The sequence below is a fragment of the Phalacrocorax aristotelis genome, chromosome 3 (assembly GCF_949628215.1).
Source record: "Phalacrocorax aristotelis chromosome 3, bGulAri2.1, whole genome shotgun sequence".
Lineage (NCBI taxonomy): Eukaryota > Metazoa > Chordata > Aves > Suliformes > Phalacrocoracidae > Phalacrocorax > Phalacrocorax aristotelis.
In genome coordinates, this window is record NC_134278.1 from 78,614,539 (window position 1) to 78,633,564 (window position 19,026).

Here is a 19,026-nt window from a genome sequence, read left to right on the forward strand (position 1 = left end):
TCCTGTCTTCCAATTTAATTTGCTATTCATGCACTTGGCTATATTCTCCCAAATCACCATCACTTAATTCTATTAGGCAGCGCTGTGAAACCTTGACCAAATCAAAGTCCAATTCTTTTATAAGTCAACAACTTTACATACAAGGTGTCAAAGAGAAAAACATACAAATAAACCAAAACCTTAAATAGGAAGCATATCCCTTCGACTTTTAGTCTAAATATACTTCCTGACTGCAGTTTGGTGGCATTGATTTGTCAAGTGGATATTGCCTTTTTCCAGATTAAAAAACCTGGTCAGACAGAAGAATATTTAGGAGTCCAATACACCATGCCCTGGTAGGGCTGCACTTCAGAGCACAAGGTATGAACATCACATGCTATGAACATCAATTGAGTATATATAGCTTCAAGGACGTGAAGGTTTAATGTGAGAAATACAGAATGTTCAAGATTTAATGCTTGTAAACAGCTTCAGCTATTTGACACTTGCAACTGCTAACACATACTAAACTCATGTTTACCTCGTGCTTCGGAAACTAGCCTTATGAAGCCACGGTTTCACACTAACAGAGTTTAACAAGATTGGACAGCGGTATTCCTGCCTCCTTTCCCACTTTTTACACCACTGACTCTGCACGACCTCCTCAGTTTCAGCACTGCACTTTTTGCAGGGACACGCTATGTACCTTTTACTCGTAGGGAGGAAGTGGAGAGAGGCAGATTTCCAAGCCAGATCAGTTATGCATTCCAGTTCAGAGTTTAGGAACACAAATGGTTGTGCCAAAGTAGCAGGGTAAGAGTCTAGAGGAAGAGCTCTTTTTTTATTGCTGACTACAGTTAAATGGAAACATAATTTGTGGTATGTATTAGAAAAAAAACCCAGAACAGAAAAGTCTTTATATCAACATAAAGATTTTTTTTTTTTAAGAGCAATTTTGTTCAAAATGATGTGTTATCCATTTTATGAAATGCACTTCCAAGCTACACATACTTCTAATTGTTAAAAATCTTGGAAAGATATTTGGAATAACATCCAAGATGGTGTAACATTATAGTATTTTACTCCTTAATTTTCACAGCACCATTGTGATTGGCAATAACTACTTAAAACAGACATGAGTGGATAAATGCACCTTCTCCATATTACATATCACCACTAACCTGGACATCTCTAGTTTCCCAATTGCATAGTGCTCTAGCCTGGTGAGTTCAGGCTGAAGAAAAGTATCCAGCAAATAAAAAGCGAAGTCTATTTCCTCAGATGAAGGAACATGCCACTGGATGTCCAAGTTCCACAGGTCACCTGGTTTACCCCAGTCCTACAGTAAATAAAGATATTCCATATTAATTAAACTGAAGCAAATTTCCTTTTTTTAAAAAAAATAGCATTTAATGTTACTTTAAAAAAAAAGCCAAACACATCAACTAGCTACTGCTGTAAAGCAGTTATCCTGACAATTCCAGGGGAAAAAAACCAAGAGCACAATGAAACCAAACTGAAATCCCAAAGCTACTGTAACATCTCCGTCTACCTGGAAAATAAAACACACCTGAAAGGACTATAAGGCAAAGGACTGTATTGGTCTAATTCAAATAAAACTTTGTTATTCCTTTGGCTGGATACAAATTCAGAAAGTACGACTCAGTTTTGACCCGCCTATAGAGAACATAAAGAAGTTAGCCCATTTAATAATCCTCCTTTACAGCTTTGAACCACAATCAGAAAATTTAGTACTTTCATTTTAAAAATAATTTTTAAAAAGAGCTGAATTTTAAGCTGGACTTTCCATACAATTCTAGGTCACCCCATAACAAAGACAACTTTTTATATTGCGGCTTACAAAGAGCCCAGGCTTGCTATAGAATTAACACCACTTGAGTACTTAAAAGAAGCAAGTCGCTATTTATTCCTAGTTCATATTCAAACATGAAGTCTGTGCTTAGGACTACATTAATTGATAGGCCTTTGCAGCTTCACTTACCATTGCCTGTCTCTGTCCAATTTTACATGGTCATTTAATATTTCAAAACTTCATCCTCTGTTCTTAAAATGCCTGACTGATCCAACCAGACAAAGAGTACAAAGAACCACAGTATTACACTTACTCAATGTAGCCTGCTATTACCTCTCTTCCTTGGAAGAGCAGGCTAGTCCTCCATGAATATTATTTGAGAAAGTGACAGAACTGCAGTTTTATACTGCAGGAGCAGGGTAGGACACGTGTTAAGTGACAACCTCAAGCTGTTAATGGCAATTAAGAGCTGATATAATTCACACTTTCTGAAGTAGCCACTGATGTATGGAACAGCAAAGTAATTGTGACTTTTTTCAATTTCAGAGGAGGAATTTAAAAGAAAACCACGATATTTTTGTGTTGAGGCATTTATTAAGTTTGGTTTAGTTTGTTTTTAAATGAGTAGCTGGCCCAACTGGATGTTCCCATCAGTTTATAAAACTGTACTTTCAATAACAAACATCAGATTATCTGCAGTCGTAAAATTACATATAAGGACACTTTTCCGCAAAATGCAGTTTTGTGTTCAAATAGGCCAGCTGAAAACTGCTGCACTGTTCATCTGTAATGCTGATAAATTTACCTCAAAGTCTTAACAGCAGACTAGCATATCACTTTTGACAGTTTCAGTAATTTTCAATATTGCTAGTTCTACTTTCATTTTATCTCGAGCTCAGTGTAGAACCCTTGTTCATTTGTTATTCTGCCTATCTGTAGAACACCATATCTCCTTTCTTGCAATTGTTTGGCACCAACGTACTCATTTTTCCACACACTCACCATTACTTGTCATATCTGATAACCACATTTACATGACGAGGAACAAGGACAGGTTCCAGCTCTCATCCACAAAGGCAGATGAAAGACTAATTTTGTCCCAGTGCAGTGCAGCAATGGTCCCTATGACTGGATACTTAAGTTAAAGTGAACAGCAAAATTCTCCTCCTCAAGCTTAACTGTTTATACCGCTGTACTTCATGATATCTGGGTCTCAATTAAACGCAATTAAGAAACATGAGCAGGCACTCTAGCTTTGTATTATCTTACTGTAGTCATGCAGTCATTGTAAAACATACATCATAACACACTAATATGTCATGCTATAAAACTATTCAACGCAGCAGTCAGTATTCATTTTTTGCCATCATTTTAAGTAACTCGTAATTTGCTATGTTTCAAAGCCCAAATCATCTTTCAATTACACTTTCCATTGCTGCTACCTATGTTCAGAATCTCCAAATAAAAGCAAATAATATAGTGTATGATTGTTTTTTAAAAAAAGAAAGTCAAATCCTCTAATCCTAAATAAATGAAAATCCTTGCCTTGATAGGAAAGTATTCAGAAAGAGGCTTGTCAAAGCCACCTGGCACACTGCAGTACTCTGTGGGGTAGATAAGTGTAGCAGAACGAAGAAGATGGTGCAGTAGGTTACAAGACAGAATGTAACCCTGCTTACAGGTTAAATGTAGGGTTCGCTGGAGTATCTTCCCAAGCTGCTCCCTGTACGGTAGCAACTTCTTTCCATCCACTCGAGTGATCTAATAGGAAGGACAAACATTTCAAAGGTAAACACAACTGATTTTGTTCTAGAGGACTAAAGAGAGGATTACACTGCTCACTGATCCTGTCCCAGGTTTCGGTCTGTACGTCACACTGATTTTCAAATTAAAGACTGAACTTGCACATGGACTACCCCTTGTGCTGTTGGAAAGGTTTAAGTAACACATGAGAACTGGGATACACATGCCTTCTCGATGCCGTTCAAAATTTTATAGAAATACTCGTATACGTTTTGAGATACATTTTAAAAGATCTATCTTTACCAAAAGCATCTTATGTTTTTCCCTGCATGTATCCCTCTTTTTCCTCTACCCCTCAACAATCATTTGATTTGAATGGTTTGTTTTCCATATACACCATATGCTTATTTTCTTCAAACAGCAGTCACTTATGTCCCATTTAAAATTAGATAAGAAAAAGAAGTTACGCAGTGTCATTCATACAACATTTACTTTGTTTTAGCAGCAGAAGTTTTAATATTTTCATCTGTCAGGGGTATTAAACTGGATTCAATGACATACATGCACGGGGGAACATTCTTTGCGATACCTCTGACAAAAGCTGAAGATTCCAAAGTAGCTCCTTATCTAGTTCTTCATCATGTAATACGTCATCATCTAGAGGAACAAGTGATAAGCACTGCTGTAACTATGCTGCAGTCAAGTCTTCCCAACAAGCTAAATCATAAACCAGGTGCTTGCATCCCAAAAGTTTACTCCCAACCCTTCTATTGCAACCTTCCAATTTGTGTTGCACCCACACCCAACTGGAAGCTACTTTAGCTAATTTAACATCTTGAATGCTTTTTGAGGAATTACAACATCTCCAGACATTCATCAAACTGCTACATTTTTAAAAGAGCATGCTCTTGTAGCTTGACAGAGTTCTGTCTTGAAATTACACAAAAATAGGTGTTGGTTTGGTTTTTTTAGACGAAATAATGGACAGAATTAGTTTTCCATCATTGAAATGAAGTTGGGAAAAACACACAGAAGTTTTAAATATTATTATGCTTAAGAAAAGTCAACCCAAACTGAAGTAAGTAACATTAGAAACCTTATAAACTTACTGACTGTGAGGTGAGTTATAACATTGCAGCAATGTGGTACGAACAGCTTCAAGGATTCCTCAGGGCGGCACTAGAAACAGCATCATAAACAGCCCATTTTAAAAAAGACGCCTTATGGAACTTGGCACAGACATAGATAAAAAACAACTTCTAACAACATTTTGAAAAAGAAGAATAGACCCTATCTCAACTCCAATTCAATCTAGAGTTAGCCTGACACCACGATTTTTACACATTCAATAAAATCTATACTAAATTTAAGATGAATGCAAGAAAAATATTTGTGAATTAACCTCTTGAAATATTGCTATACACAACCATCCAGTTTTCTAAAAGATACTATATTGGAACCACCCACATTTACAAGAAAAATGAAAGGTCTTGCTTAAGAAAAACTGGTAGTATTGGCTTTGGGTTTTTTAAAACTAAAGATCAATTGAAATCAGAGCGTTTTCTCTCACTTTTACTGCAGCTCGGCACATATCAGCAACCATTCGACCAGCAACTCTTGTCTCGAATATATTTGAAACAGCAAAGTTAAAGACCTTCTCCAAGGCAACCTAAAAATGAGTACAAGAAGATGGAGATTACTTCTTGTTTGTTTGTTTAAATTAGGTAGCATCAAATATTGGATGTTACACAGAAGGCAGCATCTGTACATAATACTGTATTCTTTTAAAACAGAAGACTGGAAACATGAGTCACATTAAAAAAAATCAGAACAGAGAAAGCAGTTCTGCAGAATGCCTAAAGCTGAGCAAAATGTAACCACTCTCATAAAGTTGACAATATCATAGAAGATTAAAAATTTAGTTGAAGAGTAACTGCTCAGAAAAAAAATCCTAAGTGTTCCCAGTATGACTTGCACGCTATGTAACACCTATGTCTAACTGTACAACTACTGCCCTGAGCTGAAGAATAAAAGCTGCTACAGAAGTAGCAATGACAAAAGGTTTGTCAAAAGTTTCAGTTTGCAGATTTTGACTTTTTTTTCCTTCTTATTTATTGCAACACTGAGTTACAGTAACACACTAACCAGAAAATACATGAGTGCACCCACCATAATTAAAATAATTCAGTTATGGGCAGGTCTATATACCCCCACCCCCAAGAGTTTAAAACCAAAACACACTGAGTGCTTTAACTCTTGCCATAATAGGACACTGCCTTCAGCTGGAGACTGGGGACACTTCTGAAATATTCACTTGGGGAAGAAAGGAGGTCAGATAAATCTTGTTGATGAATGTAAGCTTGCGAGTGCTTTGAGACACTACACAGAAAAACAGTTTTCCCTCAATATGTTACAGTCCTCTGAAAAGAAAACTAATCTTTTTCACATGTGAAATTGATGTAAAGCCAGAACATCCCTTAGTTAACAAATAAATAGGGAATTAACTATCAATTTTTAAGTGGCCAGCATATTTTAAAGCAGCTTATTACCATCCAATACCTTGCAAGACAAGCTGAACTATATACAGTGTAGATTGCATGCGATTACTTTAGCAACGAACAATTGGGAAAATACAAATTAAATACTTAATGACAATGTAGAATTAACTTAGGGCTTACATTAACCCAAAGATTCCAGACAAAATTATACCAAAGTGTCAAGTGCAATGGTTCAAAATGTACAAAAACTAGCATCTCCAAATATAAATATAATGTAACAAACAGATTAAAATGTTTTAACCCAACCTGCAAGGAAAGAATCTGTCTGTGTAGCAACATGGATTCTCTACCCCCCTCCCTCAGAATTATTCTAATCCAGATAATTTTTCTGATCCCATTAGCCACATGGCTCCTGAACAGCTTCTTTTGCCCAGCTGAATAAGTGGTAGGCAGAGGGAGAGAAAAGGAAAGCAGGGGATTGGGTAGGTTAGCATTACCATCAAAAGACATGAGAAATCACAGCCTAAAATGATAAAGTGTAAAATAAGCTGTTAGAATGATTTCTCCTAGGACAGCATCAAGACCCTGAAAGCTCTGTATTGATGTACATAAAAATCATTCAGCAAATTGACACAAAGTGCTAAACTTCCCCTCCCACAGCCCTTTCCTTGGTTAAATGTGAAAGTTCACAACAGGACAATGAGGGAAGGAAGAATCTGAATGCACCAGTCATTCACAACAGAAAATTAAGCCTCTTACAATTAGACAGAAAACCCATATTCCACATACCTTAAAGATATCCTTTGAACACTGAGTAAGGATTGTACTGAAAGTAGAAGAGAGACCTAATTCCACTAGACTCTCTAGATGAGTCATTTTCTCAGTTTCAGTCTCCTCTCTGGTTTGTTCTAGTGTGCTGCTCTCTATAAGTCCAAAACATCTACTCAAATACAAGAAATATAATTTTAGTAAGTGGAACTTGAAAGTTTTATTAAGTTCTTCATGCCAAGCTTTCACCTATCCTTTGCTTACTTACCTATCCATAAACTGTAGTACAAAATCCTCAAATTCAGCAGTCGCAGAGCACAATTCTCTTTCCACCTACAGTTTTCCGAAACAAAAGAAGAACAAAAGGTTGGCTTTTCTTAAGGAAACATAATATAAAGTTTATTTCTTGTATTAACTACTTCAAAACACTTCCAATTTTGCAATTATACAGACTACAGTGCATTTCTCCTCAAAGTTTGAACGCTCTCGAGTACGCTACATGAAACAATTACTACATTTTCTTTACACTGCCCTATCAAATTTCCTGGCCTTGATGCCTAGCCAAATAATCTCTCAGGGTGAAACTGGGTCTGCCTCCATGGACACAACCTTTGGCCTTACTACTGATCCTCCTTTCCAGCAGGAGGTCAGCGAGTGCCAACTGTGGCAGTCACCATACAAACTCCTCAATTTTTGAGCACTGCAGCTCTGGGGAAATGAAATTAACCGTCTTCCAGTAGCTGAGCACTCAGAATCTGGGCAATCTGTAGCTACTAGCTCTTCTCAAGAGCTACAAGAGTCTCCTAGCAGTGGATGAGACGTTTTACATGGCAGTTGCAACTACCATAGCACACACTACTGCTGCTGCCTCATTTGTAACATGCCAGTTACAACTTCACTACCTGTCCTTGAACTGCTGTATGAAAAGCAGAATCAACAGCCTAGCAATAAGCAGAAAAACTATTTCCCATTCTCTCCTGGTTTTTTTGCTATGTGGAAAAGAAAAAGACACAGAATTAGAACAATGCTGGAGAAATGGAGTGCAAGGAGCTCTAAAACTAGAGATGAATACAAACAGCACTCCAAGGCAGAAAACAGGTGGGGACCACATCTAATAACAAAGGGGCAGCACAGGATAACGCACAGAAGAGGGAGATCAGTCTCACTGTCTAATGATGTTCCTATCTCTTGATTGGGAGAGATTAACAAGCATCTGAAGAGAAAGCAATAGAATCTTAGTCAGAAAAGAGAAGCATGACTGCAGGAACATTTTAAAGATGTGTGTATGTTTTGAAATAATTTCCCGTAGGAGGAAGAGAGCCCCGAAAAGTTAAAGAGAGCATTGGTTTTTTGAAAAATACACACAAACAGTGGGGTTTTTTTGTTTAACACAAAGTTTTCAACAACAGGAGACCAAATTCCTTCCAGAGTCTCCCAGACAATCAATTAGTTACCTTTTACCTCGTTCCAAGCTAGACTAGTTTTGAACTAGAAATTACATAAATGCATCTTACAGCAACACTGTAGTCATCTGGGTTTTCTGGTTTTCTTTATTGTTACCTTAATGTTTTACAGTGACCAGAAGTTTCAAAAATTTAACAGTAACAAAGCTGCTATTTTATTAAGCTCAGAAAAATTTAGACAGCAGGAGACCTCTGGAGATCATGTAATCCAACTTCCTACTCAAAGCAGGGCAAGCTCAGAGTCAAATTACACCTCACAGGGCCTTGTACAGCTAAGTTTTGGCATAAAAGTATTAAACTCCCTGAATTTAACATTATCTCTACAACAACCTGTCACTAAGAAGCAATGCTAAGAGCACATGGCCAATTTGCACGCTGATCAGAAGCAAACGTGACCCACATCTTCCTTTTTTGTTGCATTTTTGTTTAACGTAGTTTTATGTATACAAAAAGAGAGCAGCAAACCTGTTACAGTTCTGCAGAGATTATTACGTTGCTAGAAACTAAATTGAAAAAACTAGGTTATAGTTCTGTTTTTAGAACTGCACAGCACTCTTACCTCGGAAAGATCATCTCTTTCTTGCAATACAGATGAACAATCTACTAAAGGCACCAAAGTAGAAAATGTTGCAATGAACTGGAATGTAATCTGTTGAGAGTTGCAAACAGCTCTTTAGTAAGTGTTAGTGTTCTACACATTTCAAACCTTTTGCAATTTAGATGTGGGAGCTAAAGCAAATCATCATGTTAAAAGAAATTCCAGAGTCTAATTCTTCCACCCCAAAACTTCAATGGTTATTTCTGATTTCATATATAAAACTTACTAGTCAGCACTGTGCAAAATCCCCTCAATTCTTTGAGTAAAGTAACACTTATTTAGTGCTGAACTTTAAAGTTAAAAAACCCTTATAATATTTACATTGTTTGAACAGTCAATTAATATGAATTCTTGATGATGTGGGCTTTTAGGACCTAATTTAATGAAAGCCTTTCTTTAGGAAGAACCATTCTTCTCAAAAGAAAAAGTTCTTCCTATTGATCTTAAAAGACTAGGAACACTTGCTAGGAGCTTTGGAACATATATTTTAACTTGTTTTTTTATTGCTGCCCAGAAAAAGTCAGTACAATGCTTATCACAGTCTGGTGTTAAAGATTTACTTGGCATTGTCCAACAGCCAAAAGCATTATTTAAGTTAGAAGCTTGTAATATTAATTTTTTACTAATAGAATTGTGCAGGAACAAAGTCAGGGTAAGAACTTCTGGAAACATGAGTTACTTGCTTTCATACAAATATTAAAAAACCGAAACAAAACAAAACGCTTTGAGACTGAACTAGCTGGCTAATTATCTTCTAAGAACAGGTAGGATCTATACACTCACCATACATTTGCTGAAGTCATTTGGATCCACCCCAGGCAACGCTCTCATCAGTAGAGGTAGCATGTGTGTTGGACCTTCAGGAAACCACTTCCCCCCAGACACCAGACTACGAGCTACTCCAATTACACAGCTTAAAGTAGCTGTGAGCTGATGAGGTTCTGTCAATGTCTCAAGTGCAGGATACGTTCTATAAAGTTTAAGAGCAGTCGTATTAGGAACAATAACGTTTCTGAAGTCTTCAAAGAAAATAAAAACAGATTGCACATGTTATTTCCTACAGAAATGGTACAAAACTTCTGCAAGAAAAATGCAAGCTGATTAATGGTTCCAAAATTTTTTTTATAATCTTTTTCCAATGGACTTCACATTGCTCCATTAGAAAACGCTCCTTTCATTTGATCAGTCCTATTCACAACAAATTCAGGATTCAATAATTTGTTAGCAGTTGCAGCACAGGAATTTAGAACTGTGAGGGCTTCTAGATTCAAGGCTATGATGATTTTCGTGTTTGAACTTCAAGCTAATGCAAGCTGTGCACTTAAAAGTGTAAGGTTCTTGTGGCAAGCAGGAAAACTTGCCTTGATTGCCTCTAAATAGATAAAAGGATATATTACTTAATGCTACATTAAAGTCCATCTCTTTTTTATAAAAACCTGTTAAGTTACTGTGATTTTTAAACCCTTTTTTTACACTAAGCAATTTTTAAGCAAACTGCATAACACTTCCTACTGTTATCAACAACCTAGAGTTCAAACAAGAGTCATAGTGCTACCATTGCCCTACGTCATTCAAAGCACAAAGAACCTAACATCTACTCAACCAAATGAATTTGGAACTGCAGCCAAGGCAAACATACCAGTGATAGTTTGAACTACTGAGCAGACATTCAGTCTGCTCTCAAAACAGAAAAAGTAGGCATACCCACACAGGCATCTATTGCTGTCCTTAGAACTGTTAGGCTTGAAATGCTGTCATATAAGAGCAGATTTATCAAGTTTTTACAAACAGTTGAGTCAGGAAGGTATGGAACTCAGATGGGCTCTTGGAGACAAACTCATTTCTCCACTGTTTTTACAATAAGAGTTGTTAAAGTACAAAAGACTGCACAGAAGGGGGCACATGAATAGGGACTAGGAAGAAAGCTTTTCACTGGGGCAGGAAGGAGTTACATCTTTTTTTCCTCTAGAATTTCAGGAACGAGGGCACTAGTAATAGTATAAACTATGTATTTTACATAGGCACATACTTTAGTGATGTGCTTATGAAGTCAGAAGTAATTTTAAGTGATCTGTAACCGTAACATACTCTGACACAAAACAGAAATATGAACTGTGCTCATTGCCACACACACACACAAAATGCCATCATTCATATTTGTCCCAGCTGAAAGCTAGTGAGAAAGTACAAGGTGGACCATGAAAAAAAGGGTATGAAGTTGCTTTTTCAACTGATCCACCCACTATCTGATACAAAATGCCAACAGAAATGGAAAGCACTTGAGGACTACCCTATATTGCACAACATATGAACAGCTACCAGAACTATTCCATTTGCCAGGTGTTTAAAAAAACTAAAGCAAATAAAATAGAAAACAAAGTCCTCCCTCAATGCCTATCCTGACTCCAGTGACTGCTTGGGATGTGTATGAGCAGCTCCTCTCACCACAAGCATTCATTTGCAGCAAGGAAGCTGCTTATCATTTAATATGACTGCTTTACATATTTATTTTCTGGGAAGGGAACAGGGAAGTTGTAATGTTTCTGTAGAACTTACTTCTCAAGTACAGGTGGAATTACTAATTCAGGGCGCATCAGTGCAAGGTTCTGCAGGGCTTGGGCAGCCTCCAGGCTTCCAGTTTTACTAAACATAGCCAGAAGAACAGGTTGAATAATGCATTCTACAAAGTCTGTAACATCCTGATCAGTAAGTTTATGACTATCAGGCACAGGAGTCAACCAAGTCACTTTCTTGTAGCGCTCACGATGCAGCCTTCTGACAACACCACTGGGTAACCTCTGAAGTAGTTTCATCAGTTTGTTCTGTTGAATATACAAGAAATGCTATTCAGTTACTTGGCAGTAGCAGATTCTGAGCTGCTAAATGTAAAACAGACAATTAAAAAGCTAATAGCCTGAAATTACACAACTACAATAAAAGAAAACTCAAGAGTGCTCTAAAATACTATGTCACAATTTATCATCAGATTTTGCTACCTTGGAGACAGCAGGTCAGTAATATGAAAGCTATGTCACACAAGTAATACTGATGCTGTATAACACCCTCCTTTAAACTGCTGACTTCTTTTTCCTAGCTGTACATAAATCAGAAGTCTAGTTTTGGACTTCTAAACTGCACTTCAGTTAGATGTTTGAAGAATACTCCCATTAGCTGTGGTCCTGACATCAGAATAAAAGTATGATTTGAATGACTGTACAACCTCTTATCTTGAAAATTAAAGCCTCAAAATATTACAAAACCAACAGACAACCTGGCTGTTGGAGCACATAGTGCATCTACCAACATGTTTGATCTGACAGGTTTGGCTATTGAAATTACAGCCAAAGTTATTGTCTTGGCATGTAAAAAACTCACCAGCCAGCGCCCATTATTTGAAGGATGGTAAAAAGAGGCAATGCTATTGAACAATCCAGACAAGTGCTTCTGCACTAGTTTACTTGGTCCACCCTGTAAGAAATAAAACAAAAGAATTTTACTACACAGAATAAGTTAAAATGAACAAGTAACACAGCAGTACAAGGTACAGGCGGGCACTCTCACCACAGCAATACCCCCGACCATCAAATCACATCTGCAAACTCGTTCCCTTCCCCACCCTCAGCTCAGCACTAAGTAGCAAGTTCTCTCCATCTGATCTGATGAGGTTAACCCTAGGAGAGTCACTCAACCGTTCAGCAGGTCCCAAGTGTGTATCCACAGTGGCACTTGTAGCTGCTGTTCATTTCCAGAATGCCACAGACAGCAGCTGTGAAATAAACCTTGCCACCCACATTCCAAACTGACAGTGAAACAATGTACTTTAAAACAAACCTTGGGCAAAAGATAGCCTAAAAACTAGCTTCTGCAGTGAGCTAAACAGAACATTAATTTTAAATACATACTTGCTTAAAGCTTTGCATTAGCTTTTGTTTCACTCGATGAAAAAGTTACTAACCATCATGGCTGTGATCCACATCACTGCATGTCCTACATCATAAGCATTTGTTAAGAATCTTGGAACAACAACTTGATTACTTCCCACCGGAAGATTTAAACTCCTCAAAATTCTGGTAAAAATCTGAAAAAAAGAAAAAAACAGTAGCATAAATTAAATTTTAATTTATGCCTTAAAACTCACATAAATTAATTTTCTAATCAAAAGGTGTTTGATCGTTTCAGTTTTTTTAAACCATATAACTGCTATGAACATCTTTAAAAAATCCACAAGCTGAAGGAGTCAAAGGTCACACATACTATTTATCAAAAGAATATCATTAAGGGCCATTTCCACAAGAACACAGGATTAGTTATACAATCAGACGGTACTTGTATAGAAAGGCACACTGTTGCTTTGGTTTGGTTTTGAGTTAGGTGGTAACAGTGACAACTTCCCATGCTGTCTGTTACAAAAGGATGGCTCAAATTTTTAATGTTAAACTTAGGTCTTCAGATGGATGCATCTCATTTGGAAAACCGGGCCAGTGCAGTGTTAGACCCATACAGAGAATAGGAATTATTCTTAGCATAGTAACACTGAAGACTTATCTCAAAGCAAACAAATGAGAAATATTACCTTTGGTACATACGGATCCCAGTCTATGTACCCAATGTTGTCAGTGGCCAAGCGAGCAAAAAGATTTACTAGATGCTGAAAACAACCATAAAAGGAAGGAAGTATTCATTAGAACATATTTATAATAAAAGATGCACAAGCCCATCAATCTACTTCACAGATGCAAGATAAAAGCTACCCATGGCACTAAAGCCTTGTAAAGGGAGATTTCACTCTATCAGAAGCAACCAATACCATATTCATAATGCATCTGAATTCCTACCTTCAGGAGTTCAACTCATTACTCATCTGAACACTTACAAAGAATGTAATTGTATTCTCAGTTCTGGGAGAGGCATCCTGCCCCATTATACACCCCTGTGTCTTCTAATGTTTTTTAAAACATAAAGACGTAGTAATAGTACTTTTAGAAGGTATATGCACACTCTCCCTTCCCCCATGCTCTATGCATTAACAGGAAAAGCAGAACGCATTCACTACCATTTTAATTCTCAACCATTTATTGTTAGAACAACTCTGAAGAGCAGTAGATGAACAACAGACAAACTGGTATTTGAGCTGTATGATGTCAAAGACTTTAGCTTTTGCTAAGAAATATCTTTTCTCCTTTTGAGCAGCTTTGAGCTTTTTCCCCTTTTTGAATAGCTTCCACAGAGCAGAAGACTCCTGGTAGTAGCTTGAAGACAGACACCTGTACTAAGCTTCAGAGTCCTTCAAACGCTACCACCATTTTATCAGCTGGGCTTAGCAGGCTAGTTGTCTCTGCAGCAAAGGTTTGGAAGAAACTCCAGGTGGCAGTTAGAAGACAGATTTCCCAGCAAACCCACAACACAGCTTAAGCAAAACAAAAATCTAGTAACAGAACAGGCTCTAATTCAGCAATTTCATCAACTTCTCTAATAGAAACCTGCTACCTACTTCCTTAGCCTTTGCACAGAGGATTATTTGGATTGGTTACTGGAAAAATGTCCTAAGGAACATTCTGAAGAATGCGACCCTACCGACAAACATTACAAAATCCTCTTATATGCAAGAATGAGAGAGGGGGTCTTTAGAAGACAGGAGGTTTTGGGAAGATAATAAACAGGTATCCAGAGACAAACCACTTTCTAGGAAGGAAAAGGGCCCTGTGCTATCCACTTGGCTGCCAATGCATCATCCCTGTGATTCTTGATAACTCTGATCTGAAAGTGACATGCCACACACATCTATATACAAACACTGAGGAAAATTCAACCAACACATCCTGAAAGACTCTTCAGCTTCTGCAGGATCCATCCTACTTAAAGTGCACTTGCTTGTGCTGATGGCTGTCACATTTGTAAGCTTTGGTTTCTACACATCTGTGGCTCATAAAGGTCACAGGCATTAGCTGTCAGATGGGATGGCAGTATGTGACCACCTACAAAGAATTAGATACTCCACCACCAAAAGACAGTCTCCTGAGTCCAAAAGGGAACTGAAAGATGTCCTCAGGAAAGGGAGTTATCAGGACTAAACAGAAAAAGGAGATGCAGTCTCACTCCCATATCCTGATCATGAGAAAGCACATAATCCACCAACACTCCTTTCAGGAGCTTGTCCAAACAGCGAAATACCTGTCAAATCTCCAAGAGCCTTGATGCTTCTAACAGCAAAGCCAAAAGGAAGGGCCTTAAATAATCCTGCCTAATTCAGAGACAGATATTCACAGAAGAATGGTTCACCTCTCAGTCTGAAGGACGTGATAGCTTTGGAAAACCCATGAATTCAATTCAGAGCCGTTACATCTGACACAGCTCAAAGACAAGTGTTATATTTTCTTAAGGGATCTACTTTTTTGTTCAATACTAGGAAATACCCATTGAAAAGCACCCTTACCATGCACAAAGGCAACTGATTCTATAGCTCCCCTTCAAAAAGCAAGCCGAAAAAAAACTTGCAGCATACAGAGGCTTAAACTGGATTGCATAGTCAGAACCCATGTGCCTAATTATCTGTATCCAAGCCTGATGAAATGAACAAGCCTGCCCTTAAGAAGTGGACAAGACAGCAAAGGAAACAAGAAATGAATGTTCTGAGGAAAAATAAAATTGTTTGGGCCTTCCAAGCAAATTGTCAGAATACAGTGGAAGAGGGAAAAAATATCAGAGAGAATTTATGAAAGTGTTGATGATTATTTGTTAGACCGCTTGACAGAAACAAATCATGATATTAAAAGTGCAGGCCGTCATCTTTCCACCAGAAAGAGTAGAAAGAACTGTGATTTTTTGGACAGCCATCAGAAAGATTGTCTACCGACAATCTCAGACAAAACCTTGGCAATCACCCCGTCCAAATCTGGACAAATCAAGACTGTCATCTTTTATTTGTGATGAAACATTAACTCAAAACAGAAAGACCTACACGCAAGTCTTTTCACAAAGAAACGGAATGTGCTACAAAGGTAGCATTCAACAGTGTTTTGGAAAGCAGCTTTCTCCAAAGACAAAGAAGTCCTCCTTGTGTCTATACGCAGGAGATTATTAAAAGGAGCCAGATGGTCAATGAGCTTATGCTCATACTGAATACGGAAAAATCTGGTAATATGCCAAGTTTCACTGCAGTAAAGCCAAGGCACAGGTCAGCTAACAACAATAGCAGCTAAGCTGCTGGTGGCGTTGTCTCAAGGAGGAGATTGTACTTTATTTCCCAGGTTTGTATTCGGTCATATGAGATGCACACAGAAAAGGCAGACAGGTACATGGTAGACTGTTTTCCTTGAAAGATATAGCCTAAAGGTATTTTTGGCCAAGGAAAGTACAGGTTCTTTACTGTACCTAAAATAAAGACAACAAGAACTCATTACAGTCAAGGCAAAGTATTAATACTGAAAAATTAGGGATCATGTGTCAAGTTATAAAAGATGGGACTTGACAGATTTATGATTTATAGGAATCACAATAGAACTGTGCATTAGCAGTGTAAGCATTAGCAGGCAGTCTGGAACATGCCAGCATTCCCAGGGCTGGAAGGAAAAGCTGCCTGATGTAGCCATTAAAAAATGTTCACCAAGCACAAGTACAGTCTCATCTATTCAGCCAGTAATTGCTTGCTAACAGTCATAAAATAATTCTCTCTGCTTTCTTGTACTAGTTACAGCAGAAGGAAAAGGAAATCCATTATATCACTGTTTGACTTCAATGCCTTGCTGGCACATTGTAGGAATATTTAAATGGATTTCTTCTAGCATAGGTAAAAAAGTACTTACCCCTTCCCATTGGGGAAGATTTTGAACTGACACCCAAAGGCCTATAAATTCATCAAACCAAAGCCTGCAAGAGAACAGAATCAAAATTATTTTAATGTTGTGAAAGCAGCTCCCTCACTGGATATTTATCCCGCACATTGCCAGGTGGTCACAGGAACTCACCTGCCCCTCAGCTCATTCAACAAGAACAGGGATCATCATTGACATGCTTGCATCAGTCTCCCACAGCATCTTCCCTACCCCCAAACTGATCCTGGGTTTCAGTCCTTGCTTCTTTTACCTTTCCTCCTCTTACTCTTTTCTGATCCCCTCTTTTCACACAAGCGTTTCACCACGAGCTTCCTTACCTACTTCAGCTTCACCATTTCATTACATATTGCCATCCCAACACAGGTAAAACGGATCACAGAATCACAGTTCATTTCCCTCTACCTTAAAAATCTAAAATTTGTCCCTATTGACCAATGGTTACAAGGGGCATTAACTTCTAATCTGAATTCATCTGAAGCCAAAGATGCAAACCTTCCATACCAGTCCCTTACTTAAATTCACCTTTATAAACTATATTCACTTCCTTCCTTGAAGTTTTCACTAACCTTGTATCACAAATACACTTTTAAGCTAACCAGCCTAAGTAATCTCTACATGCACCAACCACCACTGGCTTATGTTTCAAAGTTCAATAGTTCTACCTTAAAGGTGACCCAGATACTGTCCCATCCTACACATTTTCTCCTTTAATTCTCAACCTCATTTCCTATAGCAGTCTTCCAACCATCCCACATTTTTACATCTTCACAATGAATGGAATTCCTCTACCTCACCATCCCAAATTTGTAGTAACAGCTGTACTTTACCCTACACGAAGTAGTCACCAGAAGCTACCCCAAACTAAATAGCAGGTAAGACTTAGAGCAGTGCTACAGTTCATGACTTTAACCTGTGACTCAATTCCTTCAGAATTGGAGTGTGTTCAATTCCATTTAGTTTGCTTTGTTGTGTACTGTGTGCTCTACTCCAGAGAAGGAAGAACTCACTAGAGAACAGGTACTAAGATTACAAAAGTAACCTGGCAGAAAAGAAGAATGCTGACAGAATTTGTCTTGGACTCCTTCCAAAAATGCTGTTAAAAGCCACCACTCATTTTGCTGCTTGACTTCAAGTCATCCTGTAAAAGATAACTGCTTGCATTTGCAACACAAGACTGTACCAATAGACATTAAATTACTTACTTGAAACCTTTCTGGTGAAGTTCAGGAGGAAGGGTAGTAGGTAGAAATAGTTCAAAGTAGGTAATAGCCTTTTGCATGGTAACATCAAATGGACACATTAAAGGCCTCCATTCATCCAGCATCTCTGCAGTGGCATCTTCTGGAAAATATCTGAAAACACGGAAACCATTGGACATATACAGGCTTATCTTTGAAGTTTGGGTCTTCTTTTAAACATATTTAAAACTATCCATTCATCTGTCATAAAATCTTAGTTTTACAGCAAGATCATGTACCCAGGAACAACAGATAGGCAGTCCTCAACTCCATCTAACCTTCGCAAAACACAAAGTTAAGATCAAGGACATCATGGTGTATCATTTCAAGACCACAAATGTAAGACTCTTGTCTTGCTGAACCAGAAAAGAATCTGTACAATGCAAAACCATTTCAGTGTGAAGGCTGGTCAGAACCAAACAGCTACTATTCACATTTGATGCAATACAATACAAGCTGACTTAAGGCACAAGGAATGTCTATCTGAACGCAACAAGAATCCTGAAGTGGTTATTTAGTTTCTTTTAAAAGAAACTAGATATTCATGCAACGCAGTATTTAAAATGCATACCACATACAACGGTTTATACAACACAATTATTGCAGATGATATGGGGTCAACTGGAAGTAACGTTATCAGCATCCCAACCTTAAGTCAGAGTTTTCAAGAGACAAATATCACATTTTCATTTTTAAAGCACTCTGCTTCAGTGACTTTTGTATTCATAATGGATACCAGAAAAATCAAGACTGAAAACTAAGAGATTTTATTTAGCTACAAAACCATATATATTTGGGAAAAGTATAAGGTTGCCTTATCCTGGTGTTCCTCAAAAATAACATCATGTGTTTAGAACAACATCTCCTAAAGGAACACTCAATGGAGTAACAGCACTATGTAAAACAACTGCTCCCATGAAAGCAGACAATAAGTACAAATGGCCACATGAATGCTAACTAAAGAGAACAAGTCTCTCCTCTGCATTCTTGCAGTATCTTAAGCTGCAAAGTCAATCAGTGCAGCAAGCAAGACTGATTCAGGCACACACATTCCCAGTGAACCTAAAAGAGCACAAAAGATCAAAAGCAATGGT

The 19,026-nt window shown here is 37.8% G+C and overlaps 1 protein-coding gene across 1 annotated transcript in view; it reads right to left on the reverse strand.

Annotated features, from left to right (window-relative positions):
* PSME4 (proteasome activator subunit 4) overlaps positions 1–19,026 on the reverse strand; it is a 67,297-nt gene that overhangs the window by 36,114 nt on the left and 12,157 nt on the right. Inside the window, exons 5-19 of the mRNA XM_075088096.1 lie at positions 17,897–18,046; positions 16,665–16,728; positions 13,436–13,510; positions 12,818–12,940; positions 12,238–12,330; positions 11,419–11,684; positions 9,646–9,832; positions 8,824–8,913; positions 7,070–7,134; positions 6,823–6,973; positions 5,106–5,204; positions 4,645–4,714; positions 4,125–4,192; positions 3,338–3,553; positions 1,161–1,318 (exon numbers count right to left, since the gene is read on the reverse strand). Of these exons, the coding sequence (XP_074944197.1) occupies positions 1,161–1,318; positions 3,338–3,553; positions 4,125–4,192; positions 4,645–4,714; positions 5,106–5,204; positions 6,823–6,973; positions 7,070–7,134; positions 8,824–8,913; positions 9,646–9,832; positions 11,419–11,684; positions 12,238–12,330; positions 12,818–12,940; positions 13,436–13,510; positions 16,665–16,728; positions 17,897–18,046 (1,875 nt within the window). The remainder of the gene's footprint in view (positions 1–1,160; positions 1,319–3,337; positions 3,554–4,124; positions 4,193–4,644; positions 4,715–5,105; positions 5,205–6,822; positions 6,974–7,069; positions 7,135–8,823; positions 8,914–9,645; positions 9,833–11,418; positions 11,685–12,237; positions 12,331–12,817; positions 12,941–13,435; positions 13,511–16,664; positions 16,729–17,896; positions 18,047–19,026) is intronic.